The sequence below is a fragment of the Onychomys torridus genome, chromosome 22 (genome assembly GCF_903995425.1).
Source record: "Onychomys torridus chromosome 22, mOncTor1.1, whole genome shotgun sequence".
Lineage (NCBI taxonomy): Eukaryota > Metazoa > Chordata > Mammalia > Rodentia > Cricetidae > Onychomys > Onychomys torridus.
The window spans coordinates 3,293,498-3,319,286 of NC_050464.1; the positions used below are offsets into that span (position 1 = coordinate 3,293,498).

At 46.5% G+C, this 25,789-nt stretch overlaps 1 protein-coding gene across 1 annotated transcript in view; it reads right to left on the reverse strand.

Annotated features, from left to right (window-relative positions):
* The window catches only part of Mtus2 (microtubule associated scaffold protein 2), a 360,063-nt gene that overhangs the window by 36,424 nt on the left and 297,850 nt on the right, over positions 1-25,789 (reverse strand). The window contains 1 exon segment of the mRNA XM_036172682.1: positions 6,085-6,151. Within this exon segment, the coding sequence (XP_036028575.1) occupies positions 6,085-6,151 (67 nt within the window).

Sequence of the window (25,789 nt, forward strand, 5' to 3'; positions counted from 1 at the left end):
GCCACTGCTCCAGCGCCACGCCTGTCTGCTTCCCACCATGGTGATTACGGACTAACTCTGAAAGTGTAAGCAAGCCCCCAACTTATCAGCTTTCCTTTATAAGAGTCGCCTCGGTCATGGTGTCTCCTCCCAGCAACAGGACAATAACTAAACTGCCAGGTCCTCGTACATGTGCCACATCCTATCCCTAACCCTGCAGACTTCATTAACATATATGGGAAAGCAAAATTCACCTGAAGAGACTCAGTATTTCATAAGATCTCAACACAAGCATCGCCACAGAAAAAGATTAGAATGTGCTAAGCATATAGATGCAACAAAGTTTTATAACTATCAAAAAAGTATGTGACTGCCACATGGAATAAATCAGTGTCTAAAAAAGGAGTGTGTGTGTGTGTGTGTGTGTGTGTGTGTGTGTGTGTGTGTGTAAAACTGTAGCTGTAGCTGTAATGTATTTTCCATGGCAACCAACGCAGTCTCTGGGAATTGGCAGGTTCACTATTACCGTGCATGGGTAAGCACCTGTTTGGGAGAGAAACCAAAATGACTTTGGAAAATGACATTTACTAGAATAAAATTTAATCAGAGTGGCTGAGATCATTGATTTGAATTTTTCTCATCTCATTTTCCTGCAAGAAGGTGTAGGATTCCCAGACCTTGACATGCTGGGCAGTGCAGCCCGCAAGGAAATTAGTCTTTCTGAAACTCTATCAACAAGCTCAACTTGCTGACAGTAGATGAGACCTCTGGGAGCTAAAATTTCTGTTTTCGAATAACATCCCCACTTCCCTATCTGATCACCCATGCAGTGCTTTGTATATTTTGGGTGTCGTCCCAGATTTTGCAGGGCACACTGAATGGGAAGACTCAACTATGAAGGCCAGAGAATTTTGCAGCACAAATTTTGATGTGTTCTATTTTTATTTTCATATATATTCAAAACCAATTTTTCATTCCCTTGTTGACCAATGTGCTCTCTAGAAGCATGCTGTTAAGGGACTGGTAAGGTGGTTGGCAAAGGACCTGAGTTCAGCTTCCAGCATCCACATTGGGTGACTCACAATTGCCAATAACTCCAGCTCCAGGGGAAACTGGACCAGAGGCCTTTGGCATCTGTACTCACATGTACACACCCTCAGTCACACATCTTGAAATTCTTCACTTCACTGAGTGGAGGCCCCTAAGTAAGGGAGCTCCTCAGGCTACAGTGGGGAGTACCCAACGGCATACAACTCCCCCAGTGCCTCTAACACTCCCCTATTTGGTTTGGCTTCTAATCAAAACTTACTTCTTCAGAGTGCTTACTGATTGTCAAAGTTCACTATCCATATGTTTATTATTATAAACATCTGGGAGATTAAAATCCTACCCAAGACTTGCTCTCAATATCTTCTTTCTGCTGCCCAGAGCAGTGCTCCAGATGATTCTGGCAGGTACCAGACCAGAGGACCACCTATAAGCACCAATTCTGTGTGCTAGATGCCACTGCTGTATTCGTTCAAGCCAAGAGTGAGGATGACGGACGGACGGACGGAAGCTTTTTAACGCTATCTGTAGAATTTGGGGCAGTAATTCTATGAGTTATGGGAAAGGTTAGGCAGGAACCATTGGACTGGAGATGGCCAATTCTACCCTAAAATCTATAACAGTTGAGTTATCCCTACTCTTGGCCACTTCTCTACTCTGTCTGGATTCACAGTTTTTTAGAAAGTCCATCTCTCCAGCCCCTCTCTTTCCTCTGGTCCCCGCCTCCGTGACTCCCGTGGCAATCGACTGTTATGGAGTGTAAAGACTAGGTTGCTCCAGCGGGAAAGGCTTCCCCTCTGGACCCCTCAGAAGTCAGTGGGAAGGCTTTGCTGTCTTCCTTAAGGGAAGCAGCTCAGCCCACAGCTCTAGAGTTTATGGGCTGACAATGGGTCCCCACACGTCCCTCCTGCCACCTTTGTTCTGTCACAGATCTCCACAGCTGAGTGAGAGTTGGCTGGCAGAGAAGAGCGTCTCCTGGGATAAATGGACCAGCCATGGTGCTGCCAGAGACTTCTGCTTTGTCTCTGCTGGGTTTGTTTTGGATTTTTGTTTTTTTGTTTTTTTTTCTGGCTTTTTTTCCGAATGGACAGGTGAACTCTGCTTCTATTGTCGGCACTGATACAGAACCAGGTGACTTAAAGTCCAAGTCAGGACAAATCTGACTGCACTTAGAAGTTTCCGGAGATTGCTAAAGGCGGCGCCATTGGGCTTGGCACACCCCACCCAAGTGCATCAGATGGCCATCCTCCAAGCCAAAGCCTGCTCATGCTGGGGCAAACATCTCTCCGGGGAGAACTGTTTTCTATCTTCGTACACTAGCTGCTGCACCTTGGCCAAGCACTTCCCCAGCAGCTTCATCTGAAATTGGCTTTTCATCATATGAAGAGGAGCCCGGAGGTCAAAGAGGTCAAGCCCACTTACCCTGTGACTCTCTGGAGCCTGAAAGCCTGGAACCAGCTGCCAACACACTCATACTCAGGAGAAACACATTCGGAGGCTGGCTTCAGCCTCTCAGGGTACTGGCTTGATATCCTTCACATGAAAACTCCATAGAGACTAAATACCTCAGTGTTTTCCTGACACCCGTAAGAATAAGGAGTCTGTTCATGGTATGCATCCTAACAGCTTGATGACTAGGTAAGGTTGTTTATGTTTTTCATAAATTTGATACGAGCCAGAGCCATCTGGGAAGGGGGACCTCAACTGACAGAACGCTTCCATCAGCCTGTGGGCAAGTCTGTGGGGTCATTTTCTCGATTAATGGTTGACCTAGGAAGGCCAGCCCACTGTGGGTGGTACCACTCCTAGGCAGGTGGGCCTAAGCTGCATAAGAAAGGTCCCGAGCATGACCGGAAGTAAGCAATAGCATCGGTCCTCTCTGCTCTCTGCTTAAGGGAGCTACGAGGCATGATGCACACTGGTCAGGGTTGCTCTGAATGAAGAAGCACTTATAAGTAACTTCAGTTCCTGGGCCCCCAAAGGTCCACTCATCTTCACACTCCAACCAGTGGGGAAGGGTTGCTAAGTCCAACAGCGTGTTACTGCTGTATCTGAAAACCTCAAGGTCGATGCACCACTGGAACTCCTTGCTCCTGGACATTTGCCCCACACTAACCACACTCCATTCCTCTCTATGACAGCGTATCTTGGAAAGCTGGGCTTCAGCTGTTGCGCTGATAAGCAGCACAGACTGACAGTCTTGTGAAACAGGACGCAAGGGGTGGCATGCTAAGGTTTGGAGAGCTGTGCCGGCTGACAGCTCAAGCATCTCTCCAGCAAGTGACCATGGCTGTTTGAATAAGACAAAAACACTGCTTCGCCTCAGTTTGGGCTGCATTTTCCCTGAATGGCCACTGAGCTGTCAGGACACACAAACAGTCCTGTCTGCTTACTAACTTCACTGTGAAGTGTCTCTTTGACCATGAGGGGGCTGTCACTATGAGTTGGGACTCTGTGGGATCTCTCTCCACCCCTACGCCTCTGAGTTGCCTCCACAGCACTATCGGGGTCATCTTGGGAGACTGGGTTGTGACTAAGGCAGGGACAAGATCCAGGGTTCACAGCTGTGCTCAGTCAGTCCCTGTCACCTGGGAACTGACCAGCAGGACAAATGTCCATCACACTCACTGTTTTGCAGATTTATTTGGAACGAGAGATCTCACGATCCTATCCCTCAGAGGGCAGGGTGAGTTGGAAGGAGAGGGGTCTTAGCAGTGAGAGTTGGAGAAGCAGAAATGTCTTTCTGATAAGGCAGACTCTGTGGAAGAATGTTCTTTCAGTGGCTCCCATGGGGAGTCACCTGCAGGGAGGTCTCCCGGATGTATCAGTACAACCGCACATCATCTGGGGACCCCAGGGCTCCTCCAGTGAATGGATGGCAAGACCTCCTCAAAGGGAGTCAAAACAGCTCTTGACCCAGCAAGGGTGGCCTCACCCTCAGCTGCTCCTGCCTCACCACAGCTGCCTGTGGATGGTCCATGTGGTAAGACCCCATGGTAGCAAATTAGAAGAGGAGACAACTTCAAGGAAAGGGACTCAGTCTCCATGGAAACGAGGATAGCAAAATGAGAGTGTGACACTTTTTCAGCAGGAGCCTGAAGGGAGCAGGGAACCTGTCAATGCCCCTCTCTGGCGGCTGGTTTTCCTCAGCTCTAGCACCGATCTCATGAACCTCAGGTTCCTGGGAGCGTCCCTCACAAGCTGCGTCATGGCTTGCCTAGCTGGCCCTTCTCAGCTAAACCTGTCTCTGGGTTAGTCCTCCAGCTCCTTCGTGGGTCAGGGAGCTGGGGTGGGAACCCCCACTGCTGTGGGTCCCATGCAGATGGGGCAGGCATAGAAGATTGTTATTTGTTGTGTTCTCACAGGACCCAACTGTCCTCGGAGAGGAGAAACATCCACTTCTGAGCCATTTCTATGAGAAAGGAAGCCACCAGGCTCATAGAGGAGAAACAACAGAATAAAAAAGAGAATGGGAACCTGCACTTAACGCCTACTGCCTTGTCTGTCCACTGCTCCCCTGAGAACCCACAGTCACTAGAGACAGATGGACTGCTGACAATCTGCATAGCCAGACACCTGCCAACAGTGGCCTGGAGGGGTCAAGTTCCTTTACTTAATGGAGCAAACCACACCTGCATGGGTAGGCTGCTCCCGATGTCACATTAGGTGGAGAGGAGATGAGCACTTGGGGTTAGAACAGAAGGCCAATGGAAAAGGGCCACGGTTTGCTAACTGAGTCCTGGGGACACAGACTGGTAGGTAGACAAGAGAGAAAACGGGCCACATGGCGCAAGCCTGCAAATCTAGCTGCTCAAGAGACTGAGGTAAAAGAGTCACACATTTTAGGCCAGTCCAGGCTGCAGAGTGAGTTCAAGGTCAGCCTGGGTAAGTTAATGAGATCCAATTTCAAATAAAACATTTTTACAATGCTCACTGGTCTAGTGGCTGCTTAGCATAGCTAAAGCCTTGGGTTTAATCCCAAGTCCTGGAGTAAAAGGAAGAAAGAGGAACGAGGTGGGTGCGGTGGAGGTGGGGGGCGGTTAAGGGAGGTGTACATGACATGACAAACATGTCAGTCCCTCACTAGAGAGGAAGCCTGTCTCCTCTCACCTTCCAGGGGTCTGGGGGTCATCCTTACTTTGACAAAGTCCCTGAGTATACTAAAGATTACACATTTCAATATGATCCCCCATTATATTGTTCCAGACAGGCAGGTGTTTTTTTAACCCTTTTGAGATGACAGTGTTTTCATGGAAAGGTGCATCCAGCTGGAGGAAGCCAGTAAGACCCATTTCATACAACCCAGAATGACTTTGGAGGTTCCTAGAGGGAGGGACGCTTGTCACAGCCCGTAATAGAGGCTGATGTGTGTGCTGCCGTCTGTGAAGAAGATCCCAGGCCTGACTGGCCCCATTGCTAGCTGTGAGGCCAGCCCATAGCCTCTGTCATGACAGACCTGTAAGAATTATGGTTCCCTGAGAGGCTCTAGCCGCCCACCACTGTGCTAGCAAAGATGCTTCACTGGTCTAGACAGGGTTGATTCGGCTTATTACAGGAGATACCGTGGCCTTTGTTACACATTCAAGGCATGGGGGTGGGTGGGTGGGTGGGTGAGGGGACATCCTTCATGGTTTTTGTCCAAGAAGGGAGACCTGTGAGGGGAATTCCTCATGCCTGTGAAAAAACTCCAGGAAAACAAGACCGAGTCTTGTGACCTCAGTTCCTTCAAAGACACAGTTGTTCTTGGAATGTGTTTTTGTCCCCTCCCAGGTGAGGGGACAGGAGTGAGTTCACTTTAGATTACTCGTCACAAGTGGCTGTTGTTATTGTTTACATGCCTCTGTGGAGAAATACGTTTTTTGGACCGTGCAGCTTGTGATTGTACACAGCTTGAACTCATGAGAACTTTACCTCATGTCACCTTTCTTAACCCTCAGAGTATAAACTGTCAGAATAAAGTCCGCTATTGCGTGAGACCGCCTCATTTTTAGGCTCCATTCTCCCAGATCCCACCGCCTCTACATGGTAAACGGTCTTCATGTTAGATAAGCTACTTACCAACTTCATCCCTGATGTTCGCAAGTTCGATCGACAGCTCTTTTTCTTTCGCAAGGGCACGTTCACTCTAAAAAAAACGAAACGAATACTGAGGGTCCCCTCGTGTGACACTAGCATGGTCATGTGTTTAGCAAATCATAATAAACAAGAAGGGCTAGCCCTAAGGTGAGAAACATTCTCCCTGAAGGTGAGAAACATTCTCCTTACATAAAACCCGACAGAACCAAGTCAGACTTGTTCATTTGCAGTATGACTAGACAATAATGTCCACAGCCATCCTTTCTCTCTATCACACGGTTACATCATCCTGGAATAACTCTGAGTACATCTCTGTTCTACACATTAATGTACTAGCATATATTATTATAGTCTACAAATTCTCATTTGATTTTTTTTTTTATGATAGTGATTCTTGACTATGAAAAAGCCTATGGTAATATATATATTATACACACACACACACACACACACACACACACACACACACACAAGCTTATTTAAAAAAAAATGATTATTCCCTTAAGCTTATTCTTTTGCCCATAACTAGTTAGTTATCTAATGAATAATGAAAATCAGAGCAGAAGCCCTGGATTGCAACATTTCTCTCATAAGACCAGATAGTGAGGTTGCTATGAGTTTTGACCACTCTGGACATTACTATAAGCATAGGAGGTACTGTACATTTGAAGTATTTAGAGCAAAGGGCATTTGTAACTCACTGGTCACATTTTTTTCACATCAGCTACATTCTGTGACATAAAACAGTCAAACACCTGAAGATACACTACATATTCAGTCTGCGTTTATGGCTCACCACAGACGGGTTCTTAGGATTTACTGCTGAGAATAAGGAAATACTACTCATACGTCAGAGACACCAGCTCTTCAGAGAAAGTCCCCGTCAGTCAACAGAAAGTACTCTTAGTGAAAACTGGTATCCAGAGGGACTTCCTTTGCCTACAGTGTTAACCAAACACATAACATGGGTGTCTTCAAGGCCTTTTGACCACTGTCTGTAGTCTGCATGTTCAGTGTCCCAAAGGTCTGGGTTAGAGGCTTGATTCCCAGGGGCATGGCCAGGAGGTGCTGTGACTCTTTAAGGGGTGGGGTCTAACGGGAGGTATTTAAGTCATTGGGAGTGTGCCCTTTAGAAAGATTTCAGGACACTGGCTTTTTTCTCCTCCTAAACATGAGGTAGAAGCTTGTTCTGCTTCTAGCTCCCAACTGGTTCCATCCAGTGTGCCTGCCTGAGGCCCAAAGATGGCTCATCTGATCAAAGATCAGGACTTGCGAAGCTGAGTACTAACTACCCCTTTCTGTTTATAGGTTAATTATGTCAGATATTTAATTACAGCGTTGGAAGACTAACTGTCACAGTGCTCCTTAATTACTGACACCTTTGCCTTTCATGACTGTGCTGCTTAGGTTTTTGTTTTTGTTTTGTTTTTTGTTTTGTCAACTTGACACAGACTAGGGTCCCCTGGGAAGAGGGAACCTCAACAGAGGAATTCCCTCCATCAGATAGGCCTGTTTTCTTGATTAATGATGGATGTGGAAGGGCCTAGCCCACTGTGGGTGGTGCCAACGCTGGACATTTGGTCCTGCATTGTCTACAGAAAACAAACTGAACAAGCCATGGGGAGCAAGCCAGTAAGCAGTGTTCCTCCATGGCTCCTGCCTTAACTTTACTCAAGGAAAGGATGGACTGTGATTGGGACATGTAAGCCAAATCAACCCTGTCCTCCCCAAGCTGCCTTTGATCATGGTTTTTTATCACCACAGCAGAAAGCCAACTCGGACAGTGGCTATTTGAAAAGCTAGTAGAAATAGAAAGAAAAACCAGCATTTTCATTTCATTTAAGGTACCATGAGGTATAATAATGCACACAGATCATGTTGGCTCACTCTCCAAATGAAGAAGGGCTTAGGAGCAATTTCAGTCCATGGGCTTCCCAACATCTACTCATCTGCATGCTCGATGGTGGGCATGATGAAGACGTAAGCCAAACCTCTCGCGGACCTGCTCTCCATGGGGTTTAAGGCAGTTCTCACAATTGTGCTTGTGAGTCAGCAGCATTTAGACAAGAGGATCTCAACCTGTGGGTTGAGACCCTTTGGGGGTCGAATGACCTTTTCACAGCGTTGCCTAAGACCATCGGAAAACACAGATATTTATGTAATGATTCATAACAGCAGCAAAATTATAGTTATGAAGTAGCAATGAAAATAATTACGTGATTAAAGGGTCACAGCTTTAGGAAGTTTGAGAACCACTGATTTAGATTAAGGTAGTTTACTGGGGGTTCCTGGGAGAAACTCAGGTCATCCAAAAGGCCTTTCTTAAGCAATGTCATGATATTTAAAATGCTGGACTGAAACTGTGGTGTTATAATAGACAGCTGGAGAAGTAGCTCAGAGGTCCAGCTATTTGCCATGTCATGGCATAGGTATCAACAATTGTCAGCTAACAAGTCTTTTGAGAACGTCTGACAAAAGATCTAATTGTTAAGAGCAGTGGACCCTGCGTAGTTCAAGTGTCTGGGTCTTACCCAAATTCATATGTTGAAACTCTGGACTCCCAAGCTGATGCTGTTAGGTGAGGGCTGTGGGAGGTGATCAGGTTGTGAGGGGCGAGCTTTCATGAGTGGGATTAGCACTTTTGTGGAAGAAGGACCCTAGGAAGGGCTGACCTCTTCCACAAGTGTGCAAGACAACCGAGAAGGAGCTGTTGTGGAGTGCTCCGGCCCTCGTCACAAACTGGTCCTGCCTTGGCCAGAGTTAACCTTTGAGTCTTTGGCAAACCCAGACTGTGATAGAGAGACTCAGGAAAGAAGAGAGAGGGGCTTAAACAAGTTCAAGTTGTATTCTTTGAGCTGGGAAGGTGGAGAGGCAGGATCAGCTGATTGTTTCTCCATCACTCTCTGGGTCTATCTCCAATATCTGACTCCCGAGTTTTATTTAATAGTAAAACAATGTAAGTAATCGCTTCATCTGTCATCTATCATTTATCATCTATTTTCTACTTATCATGTATCTACCATCTATTTATCTATTACCTATCATCTATCTATCTGTCATCTATCTATCCACCTGATCTACCTATTATTTTACAGTGTAGAGACAAAACCCAGAGTGGTACATTTGCCAGGAAGAGACTTTACCACTGAGCTACATCCCTAACCCTGTGATCTGATTTCTTTAGTACCACTCTTGACTCTGCACTGAGTCTAAAGTCTGTATGCCTGTGTGTGTGTGTGAATGTGTGTGTGTGTGTGTGTGTGTGTGTGTGTGTGTGTGTGTGTCTTGGGTCAAACCTAGGGCTTCACACAATGCCAGGTCTGTGTTCTATGACTGAGCCATATCCCAGCCATCTCACTTTTGACACAGTTCAAAGAATGTGGAAGCCAGAACAGGGTAAGTGCTCTTTTCAAACCGATCCCAGGAGGTTTACACTTGTTCTAATGGTAGCCTCCAATGGCCACCTGACAGCCATCTTATACTAATTTAGTGCTTTGGAGAAGGGTCATTTCAGTATTTACATTACAATAAACTAGCAAGAAAACTAACTTACTTCTGCATCAAGGACAGTTTGGAAAAGTCACATCCTCTGCTTTGCAAACACAGGCAGAGAACTAAAACCTTGGGCATATTAGTCAAAGAACAGCACGAGAAGGCACCTGCAGGGTCACAAGACTCAGACAGAGTCTGGCAGCAAACCCTCACAGCCTAACAAACACAGCAAACTCACTCCCACCCCAACCCAAAGCCCACGGCTTCCTCCGCTTCCCACTGTAGCCAGCATCTGATGGGCACAGCACCCTCCCTCGGTGGGATCCCCATATCATAGCAATCATCCAGGTGAGTGGTAGGGAAGAAATGGACCCCTGAAGGAAAGTGACAAAGCTCTAGAACCTTCTGGCTAGAGATTATTTACTATTAACAAAGGTTGCTAATGCTAAGTTCTACCAAACATTTTCTTTAGCCATGCATAGAATAACTGTCTCCTTTCCCACTTCTTCAAATACAGCCATCACTTGGTATCCATAGAGGCTGATTTCCAGACTCCTCCTAGCCAGGATACCCACATCCACATACACTCAAGTCCTATACACAAAATAGTGCCATGTGTACAGAGAACCCAGTCCTATCCCCCCCTAGAGCAGTACTTCTCAACCGTCCCGATGCTGTGACCCTTTAATACAGTTATACAGTTCCTCATGTTGTGGTGACCAATCATAAGATTATTTCATTGCTACTTCATAACTGTAACTTGATACTGTTGTGAATTGTAATGTAAATACCTGTGCTTTCTGATGGTCTTAGGCAATTCCTGCGATAGGGTCATTTGACCCCCCCAAAGGGGCTTTAATCCACATGTGGAGAATCTGCTGTCCTGTAGAGTTAAAACCACCTCCCTTTGCTTACAATAACGAAGACGGTGTAACTTCCTTGTGATAGGTTGTTTCTCGGTACTATTTAGGGAACAATTGTGACCCCAAAACCCAAATGCCTCTGCGTTTTCAGTACCAGTTCATTTTTCCTCAATAGTTTGGATCCATGGTCAATTCACTGCAGCCGTGGTTGTAGAAATTATAGACTCATAGGATCACTGGGACTGTTAATGAGCCCCAGGCTTCCTTTCCATTTGTGGGGAGGTAACAGGGACTTGCGCAGTGAAGGAATCAGCTGACTTAGACACGGAAAATGCAGGAGTTTCAACGCAGGACCCGATTATCACCACACACTGTGCACACCAAGATTCTCCCCTCCCCTCCTCACGTGCATAGGAGGAGCCTCAAGAGCCAAACTGGACAGGGATTGGATCTAGCACTCCTGGTCACAGAACTTTTCCCATCTGACTGGAGGAGAAGTGGTCAGCTGCCACTGCATCTGACTCTGTGGGAAATTCTTTAGCTGTACCCCCGACCCCTGCCTCCACCCTGACAGCTCAGACTACCCATGTTGGTCCTTGAAACTGATTTGTGGTTTATTATTATTATATGGGGACATTTCCAGTGTCTGGTGCCTCTTCAGCACAGCCTTCTGGGGGTGTAACTCCAGCTAAGGTCGCGGTTTGCTTCCCCCTGCCAGTTCCAGACAAACATTTCTGATGTCCCTGGCCATGTTCCTGCTGAAGAGGCTGGCTCGGCTCTGCCTTAGTTTGCCAAAGCCAGCCTGCCTGTTCTACCTGTTCCAGCAAGAGAGCCTTTCTTCCTTAATGCTTGCTTTGGAAATGATAGCAGTCTTCTAATTTATGCATCAAGTTATTTTGTGTTTCCTGACAGCCAAGCCAGAATGACGTCATGATGCCTGCAATGGAGTCAACAGCTACTGCAGGACCAGCATTTTCCAGATGAACACCAGGGACACCTTCCTTTGTTTTGCCTTGCTGCACATGTCCCCGTGCTCATCATGGGACCACAGAACCCAGCAGAAGTCTTGATCTTGGGATGCCCTTAGTCTCTGGGGACACTTAAGATGCCTTCTTCAAGGATCTCAAGTCACTCTTCCCACTGTTCCCTGGGTGATGACAGGGTGGGGGGATTGGGATAGGAGCAAGGCACCCTCTGATGTGTGTGGGCGGGTCAGATCAGCACTTCCCTAAATGGGGAATGTGTGGAAAATTCCTAACTGGTGCCAAGCACATGAGCTCCTGTGTTCACTCAAGAGGGCTAAATATAGACACCAGTATCGACCATCCAAACTGTCTCGGTGACAAAGTCCAGGCATTGCAGGACCCAAGAAAGCCACTCCTCTCCGGGGACTGTTTAGTCTAAGACAGGCGTAACTTCCAATGGGTACTTGGGGAGCACTCATGCTCCCCCAAGTCAGCAGCTGTAGCCTCTTAGCCCCATCTCCATTTCACTATGTACCTCTCCTTCGCAGGACTGGCTCTCCATTTATTTCAGTATGACATATAAACCTTCAATGTGGAAGCCAAGATGATCAGGGACCGAAACATCCACCTCACCCTTCTTCTCCAGTCCTGAATGTAGGTGCCACAGAAGGTCTGCTCCCTTGGAGCCTGCCTGTCTTTGAAGACCTGGCTCTCTATGCCATGGTCTTCCACAGACTCCAGAGAATTCTTTTTCCCTCTTCCCTAGCGAGACGTACCTGGCAGAGCACAGAACCCACTCATTCCCATGACACCAAGCAACTGGACACGTGTCCAAGCCCTAAGCCAGTCTGCCACTCTCTGTTACCTTAACCCGCTTAGTCACTGGAAGTTATCCGTTTAGATGGCTGATGCTACCTCATGGACCTGGTGGTAATAGGAAGTGAAACTGTCTCTCCTAGTTAACATCATCTGTGTGACCACACTTGGGCATCAGCCATCCATGCCCTTCCTTGAATGAGCAACTGATCAATAAAACAAAGATTGCATCCCAGTATCTCTGGACGGCTTCTCCAGTGACTCCAGAAATAGGAAGTTTATAGGCTATCACACACTGACCGAGTGCCTACTTTGTGCCAGGCAAATGGCATTTTGGCCTCCAAGAAGCCAGTGTCTCAGAGTGAGCTGAAATACAAGCAATTACAGAATAGTGTGAGATACCCCAGGAGGCTATGGCTGTCTTGGAAATTTAAACTGAGGCCAGAGGAGGAACAAACAGGGTCTGTGAAGGGAGCTTCCCAGGGAAAGGCCAGGTGAACCAGTGATACACAATGGCACAGGGGAGGGGGAGGTGCTTCTGGGAACCTTTGTCACCCCACCAGATGGGCCCATAGTTTTTTCTCTGTAACTTCTGACCTTGGTCTGCAATATTCACTGGAAGAACTGTTATTTGTCTGCAAGAGGTATTGAGGACAACTTATGAAATTCACTGTAGTCTGAGCATGCTTCTAAGATGTATTTCTCTTGCCTGGTGTGTGTGTGTGTGTGTGTGTGTGTGTGTGTGTGTGCGCCCAAGAATTCTTAATAGTCTGCTTACTTTTTACAAACAACATATTTATGGTGTACTTATTTATGTGTAGAGGTGTGGGTATGCACATGTGACCACATGCACCGGGTCCCCTGGAGCTAGAGGCAGTTGTGAGCTACCTGGAGTGGGTGCTGGGATATAAACCTAGGTCATCTGCAAGAACAGCCTGTGCTTTTAGCTGCCAAGCCATCTCCTCAGCCCCTTCCAACAGGTTAAGCCTGTTCTATGAAAGTGCTAATCTCAGGCACCAACCATGTGACGTGGGCCATGTTGTTCCCCAGCCACACAAAAAGCCACACAAAAAGCCACACAAAGAATTCAATAGGAAGCAGAAAGGCTCGTGGTGCAGTGGCGCATCCCTGCAATCCCAGAGCTTGGGAGGCAGAGGCGGATGAGGACAGCAGGTTCCAGGCCAGCATGTAGAGAACAAAGGAGGGTAGGATCCTGCTGGTATTGGAGGGAATAACTGGGTCCTTCCTACTGTGAGTTAAAATTCACACACGGCACACTTACACGCTAAGTTTTCCACTCTTTATCTGAAACAACTTTGCCTCTTACCCATGAATGTAGGTTCATTCAACTTGGTAAAATGTGTCATACTGAGGAAATATTTTCTTTGGTACCTTCAGGTGAACACATACATCTCCACAATAATTTCCCCGGCTTTCTGTGCACAGACCACTCATTCTCAGTGTGAATATTAAAAAATGTGGCCAGATTTATATCAGAACTCTGGGGAGAAATCCCTTGAGATGTGGGGTTTTACGGCTTTAAGATAGTGCTGACACAATGTTTTAGTTAATCAATAAGTATTACTTCTTTCCCAAATAATTAACACAAAGCTACTGTGTTTGTATAATGACTCACTTTTCAACTCCAAAATAAAATTTAATATAAACCCATTCAACACAAGGTATCGCTCATTTTTAAATACTCTTCCAGACACTTCCGTGTCTAATTGTGTGAAGAGTATACTCAAATCCTGTATGAAAAGAAACCAGAGTGACTAAACTTAAAAGGTCGTTCCAGCCTTTGCCCCTGTGCATGCTGGGAGAATCACTAGTTAAAAGAAAACATCTTGTTTACCCCAGAGACGGTAGCTAATGAGGGAGCATCATCCTGGCAGGGAAATAACGAGGGGACCACATCTGGATGGCTAACGAGCAACTGGGAAGGACAGAGACTGATGGGACCAGGGAGGAGGGATGCTACTCGGACACACAAGGCAGGAGCACTCTGGAGCGAAAGCAGGAGGGGAACGGAGCCAGCATGGAGGAAGTGAACCCCTTCATGTTGCACTTAGGACACTACTGGACGTGGTGGACTCACCCTTCCTTTAGTCACTTTCCCAAAAGCGTGGCCATCAAGCACGCCTCCAGCCAGACTGCATCTCTACTAAAAACCACAGCAAACGGGAAAACAAACAAACAAACAAACAAACAAAACCCAGGCAGATCTGCACTTTTATTAGTACAAGTTAAGAAATGCAAGTCTGGCTTCCAGGATGGAGAATTCTCTGCATTCTCTATGCATTGCATTTTCTGCTGAGTTTATTGTAAGTGAGAACTACCCTCTTGTGTTTCCTCACGGTGAGCAAATGCATTTCCTCTTGTGGTCCTTGCTTGTAGTTACATCCCCACGCCTTGTCAGTTTAATAAAACCCGCCTCATTCACACAAGCCCAATTCAAAAGTTCCACCCCATCCCCAAGAACTTTGTCTATGATTCTCTCCCAACTTGTTTTAGAGTTGGGGAGTGGCCAGAACCTTCATTTAATAGCCTCTAGTCTGTAACTAGTGTTTAATTGCTCTGTATGTGCCATTGTTGTCTATACAACCTGCAATTTCCCTGGAAAATGGGAAAGCACAGGGAATCAGTAACTGATAAAAGACTGCTCATGTTTCTAAATAACTCTTTGATAGTCTCTCTAGCAACAAGGCACAGAGGAAAGCAGTTATAAATATGGCTAATTGGAGAGCTTTGGGTAAGTCAGAAAATAACAAGCATGGATAGCTTTTAAAGACTTATTTATTTTTATTTTATGTGTATAGGTGTTTTGCCTGCATGTATTTATATGTAGCACCTGCATGCAGTACCCTAGGAGGGCAAAAGAGGGCACTGGATCCCCCTGGAACTGGAGTTACAGATTGTTGTGAATCACCACATGGGTGCTGGGAATGGAACCAGGTCTTCTGCAAGACCAGCCAGTGCTCTTAACTGAAGAACCACCTCTCCAGCCCAAACACAGATAGTTTTAAGAACCGCTTTCTCACTTAGCAGTTTTTTTTTTTTTCTTTTCATTTTGTTCCTTAGGAGGACTGTACAGTTTTTCCTGGGGCATCACAGTAGAGAGCCAATCCCAGGCACTGTTTTCTTAGCCTTATCTCTGAACCGACTTAAAATGTTGCTTTCACATCTCACCATTTTAAAAAACAACATCTTGGCTCCAGTGTAATCAAACTGTATAAAAAAAAAATCGTTAGCTCTTAAAATCAAATGTACTCTCTCATAGTTACGTGATGTAGTAGAAAACGTTTATTTTTGGAGGGAAAATCTGGCCTAGAGCAATCAGGAAAACTTTCTGATGATCTTAACTACATACTAACATTTTCAATATGTTGATGCTCAACTGTGAGGACTAATGGAGGGCATGGCTTCCCAGGATTTACAGCATGATATACCCAATGGTGGAGGAAATCCTGTGTCTCCTATCACGGCGCCTGAGCAACAGGTAGCTACAGAGTGAGGGAAGGATTCAGGCACACTTCCTGTGACATTATCCTGAAAAGCAACAACACAAAAATGCCTGCTTTTATTTTAAAAGAGGAAGATCCCAACTCTTTAAAGAGCCCCTATAGATACATATCTATTAAGCCTGACACAGGAATACTATTCTGAAACACGGCAAAGAAAAAAAATCAAGAATGTGGGTATGAGCATAATGAAAAGGCTCATTAACGCAATTCAGTGTTTTACACTTTATCACAGAGCATACATACTGAATTTGGGTTTTCAAAGCTAAAACAAATAACAGCTCCTTAAATGTCACACTTCTAAAGTGATGAGTAACATTGAATTATTTACCAAAATCCTTAACTGCAGGAATGATATAAGGAAGATTATTTTTAGCAATTTGATTTAAAACAGGGGCAAGCTCACTTTTAGACATATTTTCTCAAACAAGGCTCCCCCTCTCCCTCCCTCCCTCTCTCCCTCTCTCACTTTCTCTGTCTCACTCTGTAGTCCAGGCTGACCTGGAACTGGCTATGTACGCCAGGATGATCTTAAAAACAGAGATCCACCTGCCTCTGCCTCCTGAGTGCTGAGATTAAAGGTGTGCACCACCCCTGGAAAAATCTCTATTCAAAAGGTGTATGTATGTATGTATGCATACACACACACACACACACACACACACACACACACACACATATATATGTGTGTATATTTATATATGTATATGTATACATAACATACATACAGACATACATACACACACACACACACACACACACACACATATATATATATACACACATACATACATACATATATGCCCTTGGTGGCCCAGACGTCTCAGCCTACCCACCTGACCCACTTCAGTTGAGGGAGTAGGTAACATCTCCTGTCTGGCTTTATTTCTGGAACTTTTTGACCTGAGTTCAGAAGTACAGACTTTATGATACTGCTGGGCATGTGGCTTATCTCCCTTGGACTCCTTTCTACAGGCATTATCTCTTGGAAAAGAGCTGCTTCAGGGGGCTGGAGAGATGGCTCAGTGGTTAAGAGTACCTACTGCTCTTTCAGAGGACCCAGGTTCAATTCTCGGGACCCACATGGCAGCTCACAACTGTCTGTAACTCCAAGATCTGACGCTCTCACCATACATGTAGGCAAAACACCAATGCACATAAAATAAAAACTGAGAAAAAAAAAGAGCTGCTTCAGTGTGGATTTTATAGATGCTTCCTGTGTATCTACTTCTCAACAGCACACACAGGCATATACATGGCTTAAGCTCTGACTCTGGCCGACAGAAGCCAAAGTCACCCGAACAAAAGTCCTAGGTGAGTTTTAAGGGGCAGTTTAGTTTTCTGAGATGGTGTGTGAGCAGAACTGATAGAAGATGATCCCAGGGACGGCTCTGTAATTAGTTTAAAATAAGCCGTATATTCCCATGTTGCCTGGTCACACACTATACCCCAAGCTATCTACTAGTTCCACGTGGGTAGAAAGGAGGCAATTTCAGGCTCCTCGTCCCCCATGGGATTCCATTTCATGCATCTTTGATGAAATATATAGCGTAAGAAGAGTTCTTGCTAGTAGTTATCTAGAGATGGAATTAAAAACACCCACACCCCTCTGCAAGCGCCCAGACCAGGCAAGCATCAAAAGCAAAGCCAGGTTTTGTGTTGAATTACTACGGTACAGTGCTTGCTCTGACTCGATTTCAGTTTTCTGCCTGTGGATTCTCTTTCTAGTGTACCCTCAGACCCCCTGGCTCACCAAGTGTTAGCCCCATGCTTCCACTTTGTGACGCGAAAGCCACACATAGCAAACTAGACCCATGTGCCTGTGTCTCTGACATGGACATCAATCTCAAGTGGAGATGCCCTTTAAACTTGGAGTGATAAACTTCCCAAGTTCCACTTTGGCTTAGTGGAAACATGGTGCCTAGCTGACCCACATCCCTATCACACCAGAACATCTCAGGTTTCCCAGCTACATAAAATTCACTAAGAACCTTCCCAGGATTCCCCTGGCAGTTTGGATTTCAAGACCTTCCACTATGTCTGCAAAATGCAACAGTTTTTATCGGAGCCTGCAGGAACACATTATGTAAGGCCCCGCAGAGCCCGGGAGAGCAAACGCTTGTCTATGAGCAAGCACCACTCACCATCCAGCACCCTGGAAGGAGAACCCGGAGCTTCCTGAAGCTCACCCACCAACAAAGCACACAGGCATGCGAGGGAGGGGGGGGGGGGGGGGGGCAGAGGTGGATGCTCGCACCTTCTCTGCCCGGACCAAGGAGGAGGGGAAGAGAGGAGAGGGGAGGCCAGGTACCGTCTTGTCCAGGCACTGAAGGCAGTTATAAAGCTTGCAGCAGCGGTGGCCCATCCCGGCGGCGGGCTCGTTCCACAGCACCTGCATTCAACGTGTCAGCGGCGGTCCCTAAGCCGAGGTGCTGGCTCCCCAAAGGACGCTCCGTGGAGCTGTCACAACTTCCATGTGGTCTCCCGGCTGCCTTATTTCTCCTGATAACTTCAGCGATTGCGGAGGGGAGGACCCGTGAGGAGAGGGCGGGGCGGCTGGCAAATCCTCCTGCGAGGGAGGGGCGGGAGCCCGGCTGGCCGCGCAGGAGCAGCAGCAGCAGCAGCAGTGAAGGCCACCTCGTCTCCGGGAATCCTCAGAGCCCGGCGGATGAACTGTCGCCTGACAACCCAGTCTTTGACAGTGGCATCTCCCGGAGCAGACAGCCCCGCTGCTCTGGGTGTGGCACTGTCTCTGTACCGCGCAGACACGCCTAGAGAGGACGCAGGGCACACACAAAAGGAGACCCGCGGGGACCCGGGGAGGGGAGTGGGGGTGGACCGAGACGTGCTGGCCTCTGAGCCAGCCCTGGCCGCCCGTCTGGCTAAGGAGTAAACATATTTATAAATGGGATTCATGACAAGGTCTCTCTGCCCAGGGACTCCACTGCCAACAGGAGGGCTCGTGAACAAATCTTCATACCCTGAACAATTGCTTGGGTTTTATTTGATGACATCTTTACACATAAAACAGTGCTATAACTATAAGATCGCTGCCTTACACAGGCATTCAAGAATCTTAAATACTTACAATTAAATTGGGGTAGGAGGATTCCCCTAAGCAAATGGCGGAAAAGTCTTTTTATGGGATTTGAACTTCCTAGTCAGCTTGTAATTTTTTCCAAAATGAAGAACCGAACAAAAGAAGAGACCTTGTATTTTAAAATGTATTTAGGCATCCCTGGAAGTAAAATGCACAAATATTTACAAAATTAGCATTTCAGTAGAAAAATCCTAAAACTTATCATCAACAAAAATAAAAAATTACAGAGATGGCTCAGTGGTTAAGAGCACTTGAGGTTCTTCCAGAGGATCTGGGTTCTGTTCTGAGTACCCTCCCGGGGCAGCTCACAACCACCTGTAATTCCAGATCTAGGGGATCAAATGTCCTCCTCTGACATTTGACATAAACATCGTCCTTTCAGGTCCTCCTCTGTGCAATCGCTGAAGTTATCAGGAGAAATAAGGAGACCACAAGGAAGTTGTGACAGCTCTGGGGCATCATCCCTTTAGGAGCCAGCACCTCCGCTTCTGGACGCTGAACGTTGACTGCAGGTGCTGTGGAGCAAGCCGCCCGCCGCCCGCATGGGCCACCACTGCTACAAGCTTTATAACTGCCTCCAGTGCCTGGACAAGATGGTACTTGGCCTGGTACCCACAGAGCACACACACACGAAAATAAATCTATAAGAATACACAATTACCTATTTAGGAAATTTGCCTAAGGCTATAAGCGGACAATGCTTGCTAAAGTTAAGTAAACTCATTAACCCAGCATACTTTCCAACAGGTTTTAATAAAATAGTAGAAGCCATGTGGATTTAGAGAGGACTAGTTAGTGATCAAATAAGAATAAACTAGACTGTCTGCCCTAGTGTTGAAATAATAAGTACAAGCCTTTCTTAACTCCTAGCAGATAAAGCAGGAAAATCATTAGAGCGTCAGTGTGACAGAATTAACAAATTATTAATTATCCATGCTCTTTGGCCCAACACTTCCTCTTCCACCCCACAGCAGGGCTCAAACCAACAAGCAAGGATACATGGACAGGGTATTAAATTCAGTGTCATTTGTACTTACGGAAACAGCACTCCTGCCCCATATTTTCAAGGCATCCCACTACACAGAAAGGGGCTTGCTGTTGAAGGAGAAAGCAAATTTTTACCCCCAAACACAAAGCAAATGTTTGCTGGATATGGTGGCACACACCTGTACACTCAGCACTCTAGAGGTGGAGGCAGGAGGATTGTGAGGTGGAGGCTAGCCTGAGACGCTTTCTCAAAAGCAAAACCAAACCTCTCACACACATCCATCCACATCCTCCCCCCCCCCCTCTCTCTCTCTCACACACACACACACACACACACACACACACACCACGTACACACATTGGGTAGTTTTGGAATAATGTTTTAGAGATACTCTCTGTCTCAGCAGCCAGCTCCCATGGAGTGGGAGGCAAGAGGATGAGAGAGTTCCCACTCTTGAGTCTCTTTGTCTGCCCTTCATTATTAGGAACACTTTCTGGTTTGCTTTCAAATGAACTGTATAGGGGAAAGGCAAGGACCATCCACCATCCAGGCCCTGTGGAGTGGGTTTGCTGGTTTGAATGAGAACACCTCCCGCTCCACAGCCTTATGTGTTCAAATGCTGGGTCCCCAGTTGGTGGAACTGTTTGGGAAGGATGAGCAGATGTGGAGTTTTTGGAGGAGGTGTGTCGATAAGAGTGGGATTTGAGGTTTCGAAAGCCCCCACCAGGCCTAGTGTCATTCTCTTCCTCTCTCCTGCTTGTGGATCAGATGTGGGCTCTCAGGGACTGCGCCAGCACGATGCCTACCTGCCTGCCTGCTGCCATGACAACAGCTGTGAGTGAGTCATGGACTCACCCTCTGAAACGGTGAGCAAACTCTCAAATAAATGCTCTTTTATAAGTTGCTTTGGTGATGGTGACTCTTCATAGCAACAGCAAAGTAACTAAGACATGAGGCTTCTGCTTTGTGGAGATGACATTGGACCAGCCTCTCAGAGGGAAGGATGCTCCTGCACCTTGACCTTTTACCCAGGCTGAGACTTCTTAGAACTTCCCAAACCATGGGACAAAAGTCACTGTGTACAGAATGGTGGTTTTACACACTCTATTCAGAGAAGCATGAACAGTGGTTCAGAAGGCAAAAGCAGCTGAGTATCTACGGGTGGATGAAGGTTAAAAGAAAATGTGGAATATAGATGCAATGGAATATTACTTGGCTTAATAAAAAGAAAACATCATTGGCATAGCCACTGTTGTTGGCATTCTACCACTGAGCCACACCACCAACCTCAGAAAGGAGATTGGACACATTCTACAGTATGGCTGAACTTTGAAGAAATTACATCATGACTAAAAGATACTTTAAAAGAAGCCATAGCCATGTGAAAGGTTACCTATTGTTAGTTGACTGATTAGAGCATCATGAATGTTGAGTCGGAATGTTTCAGATCCAGAGTCAAATTGCTGGGCTATCTTTAGCCATCACTGTCCATCTCTGTGGTGGCTGATCTAACATGTGACTATCATGTGAAACTTTCTGGAATGTCCTCACCCACTTCTAGCCTCCACCAACACAAAAGCTAAGGATGTCACCAGGTCGCATCTGAGACCTATAGCAGAGATTTCCCTACTTAGCTGTGAATCCCCGATGCTTCCAATCTGAAAAACCCCTCGGAGTTATGACTTTCTTTTGTTCTGTGACTCTTAAGACTTTCTTGGAACAATTTCCATGTTAGAACACATTATGTGGGGCAAGCTAAATCTGTGTTCCCAGGCTGGGGAGAAGCAGAGGAACAAGGCCCTGGGTGAGGCCCTGGAGAACCCATAATTAGCATATGGTACAAAAGAGCCCACAGAGAGGAAGGCTGGAAATGTCCTTGCAAGGCTGAGGCACGTGGACAGCAGAAGCCACCAGAGGGTCCATGGCTCATACAAAACTAAAGCCCATACCCCAGGTAAAGATTTAAGACATTAAGGGGACATGGAGTTGTATGTAGAACTATATGTAAGTGAATGTGCAAAGAAAGCCCACGCCATGCAAATGAGCCCCCAAAGACTCAGACAGGAACAGAACCATCCCCAATTCTGTGAGTGGGACTGTTTGAGCTGTCTGAGGCACCCTACCTCAGCAAACTCAGAGACAAAACAGAATGGTGGCGGCCCTAGCATGCTGGCTGGGCTGGGGGTGGGGAAGTCTGTTCAGTGTTTCACAAGGTCACAAGACGTTGCAGACTCTGGAGAGAGCTGTCGGAAAATGCTCACGGTGTAAGCATAAGTTCAGATCTCCAGAGCCTACATTAAAAAAGAAAGAAAAGCTGGGGGTGCTGAGACAAGAGGATCCCTGGGGTTTCGAGGCCAGACACTCCAGGTTCAGTGACAGACCTTGTCTCAAAAAAATAAGGTGGATGGTGACTGAACTCCGGCCTCCTCAGGCATATCTGCATGAATGCACACACAGATTGTGCAAAATAACACAAACGTACTTAACAATTCTGAACGATGTATTCAAAAATAGTTAATGCGGTTAAATCCAAGAATGGTTGTGGTGGTATTGTGTTCCTCAAAATATTATGCACCCTAATAAATGTATGTGGGGTCAGAGAACAGACAGCCACTAGATACAGAGCCAAAAATGATGGCTAGAAAATGGGTCAGAGCAAGCCATAGCAGAAGCTGGGTGGTGGTGGTTGCACACCTTTAATGCCAGCACTTGGGAGGCAGAGCTAGGCGGATCTCTGTGTGTTCAAGGATACAGCCAGCATGGAGACACATGCCTTCAATCCCAGAAAGCGAGCCTTTAACCCCAGGGAGTGATGGCAGAAAGAGAAAGATATATAAGGCGTGAAGACCAGAAACTAGCAGCATTTGGCTGGTTAAGCATTCAGGCTTTGGAGCAGCAGTTCAGCTGAGATTCATGTGGAGGAGGACTCAGAAGCTTGCAGTCTGAGGAAACAAGACCCGCTGAGGAACTGGCGAGGTGAGGAAGCTGTGGCTTGTTCTGTCTCTCTGATCTTCCAGGATTCACCCCAATACTTGGCTTTTTAAGAATCCTGCTACAAATGGCGGCACACATTTGTAAACCCAGCTCTCAGAAAGCTGAGACAGGAGGATTGCCACAAGTTCCCTGCCAATTTCAACTACATAGTGAGTTCCAGGTCAGCCTGGGCTACACTGTGAAACTTTGTCTCAAAATAACCAGCACCGGCCCCCAAGACAATTATGAAAAATTTTAAGTGTACTTTTAAAAGCACAGTAAAGATCGAAGCTTGTATTCTCTTGGAGCAAATAGTCCCTGCGGCGCAAGCTTGGATGCAGCCAAGCTCGAGGGAGCTGGAGGGTAACAGGAGATTCCACGGGCCAATACTCCATCCTGAAGGAAATGGCTTCTTTCTAGGCCAGGATACTCCGCCTTACTAGAAAAACGGTTACTCGCTCATAGAAGATAACCACAGCCCTCGCAAATGCCCTGTCCATGGAAGTGAGATGGAGAACCGGTATAAGGAAGGGGGCGGGGCTTAGGCGTCCTCCGTGGCTGGGGGTGGGGATTTGTTGGCCCCATTGTGAAATCTCACTGGCGATAGGATTCCAGGGTCAGCTGCCCAGACTTCAGCAACATTCTCCTCTAGAATAGCTTCCTTCTCATCAATCAAAGTGAGAAGCACGCTCAAAAATAGCAATGAAAACAACCATCAGAGGCCCACTTCCGGTCTCAACAGTTCACAAAACTTTGGCTCATTTGTTTCATCCATTTTTTTCTTTTTTTGGTTTTTCGAAACTAGCTGTCCTGGAACTTGCTTTATAGACCAGGCTGGACCCCGAACTCACAGAGATCTGCCTGCCTCTGCCTCCTGAGTGCTGGGATTAAAGGCATGGCTCTGTCCATTATTTTCATCATCCCAGATTTAGTAATCATTAGGACTTTAGTTGGGCTTGGTAGCAAGGGACTGTGACCCCAGGTGCTTGGGAGGCTGAGGTAGGGGATTGCAAGTTCAAGACTAGCCTGGCTAATAGAGCAGATTGAAGTATAGCTTGGCGCATTTAGCAAGATGTTTTAAAAAATGAACAATGGAAAAGGCTCCAGAGCAGCTCTACTCCAATTCTCAGAAACTAAAAAGTCATCTTATTTTCTCTTTCTCTCTTTAAAATTTTCTTTTTTTCTCCTTTTCATAAGTGTTCTACAGCAAAGTCCTACTTACTTTAGCATATATTGATAAAAAGTATGGACATTTTCTTATCTAACTATGATGCTACTGAATGAACACTTAATAAAATAAACACTGTATCTTTGGCCTCTAATACCCAACTCAAGACAAAATTTTTCTGATCTGCATTTTTTTCTTCTTTGTTCATGGATTCTATCAGGTTCAAGTCTCCGGTCCCCTCTGTACAACAATCCCCACTCTTCCTCTCTCCCTCAGGCCATTGGCTTGTTCAGACCTGGCCAGCTGCTCCACTGAGTGCCCCACAGGCTGGACCTGCCTCTTGGAGTCTCTCTAATCTGATTCATTTGTTCTCAGGTCTGGGTTGGACTCAAGTTCAGTTCTAGGGGGTAACAGTCTCGCATATGTGGGGCTACAGAATCTGTACATAAGTTATTTTCCCAGCTGGGCATTCAGCACAGGAGTGCACTTGCCTAGGATGCCCGAGAGCCTGGGTTTGATCCTCAGCTGGGCAGTTATAAACTTTCTTCATTATTTCAGTCCCTTGCAATATACTTTGCCCAGGAAAGACAACCTGGAGGCTAATTCCTTTGCTTTAGAGTGCTGCTTTTGGGTAAAATCCTGATACTGCAGCAGAACCCAAGGAGGCTGCTGATGGTGGCGTTTGCTTTCTCCAGTTTCATTCCAAACACTAGTATAAATTATGAACTGGTGTGTTTGTCTTAACATGCACATGTTTTTGGTTAATTGCACTTAACCTTTTCAAATACTCAGCATACTGAGGCTTTACCCTTCAGAGCGACTTCTTGATGGCCCCTCTGTCCTTTGACACAGCTAGCTCATCCGTCTGTCTTTCTTGCTATCTAGCCAAGACAGCAGCTCTCATGTATGTTTGCTGTTACAGACATGGAATCCTCTCACCTTGCTAGGTAGGAGGAGCAAGATGTCCTTCTGGGTGGGGATGGTCATTAGAGTCCACATGCTTGAGTGCCATGTTATGATCTGACGACCACTGGGGGGAAGGAGGAGGTGCCCCTTAAAGGAAGTAATCCTTCCCATTGAAATACATCCTTTGAGGAAGAAATCTGGATGTGCCTGCCGGGGGTGGGGGATGGCGGGGGGTGGCGGGTGTTGGTAAGGAGGAGACAGCCCCTCCTTTGGGGACCTTTGAAGCTGGGGCTTGACTCTGGATGGAGACAATGGCGGTGAAACTTACTCTGGGGAAGAGAAATTAGTCCTTTACAAACGGTGATGAAGGGGGGGGGAGGAGGAAAGGTTCTTCGTTCTAAACAGGAGTTCTCCAGGGCTAGGAATCTAGCTCAGTGCTAGAGCATGCACTTAGCTTATGTGAGGCCCAAGTTCCACAAACAAAATAAACAAAACTCCAGGGACCCCCCACATGCTCCCATACCTGCAGCCTCTCAATGCCGAAGAGAAAAGGGCTTAGCCAGCTGGCATTTGGAAAATTGGAACCATGGCTTCACAGGCTCCAAAAGCAGCATGGCACTTTTCTTTCTTTAAAAAGCTTGGGCCTTACCTTCATTGTAGGAGGGAATAGGGAGTGGGTTGGGGGGGGGAGGCTGAAGAGGGGGAGGAGGGAAGAGGGGGATCTTTGGTATGTAAAATGAATAAAAAATTTTCTTAATTAAAAAAAAGCTTGAGATGTTGGAGCTGGAGAGACGGCTCGGTGGTTAAGAGCCCTGGCTGCTCTCTTGTAAAGGATTGGTGAAGCAGAGTATCACTATGTAGCTCTAGCTGGTCTGGAACTCTATGGAGACCAAGC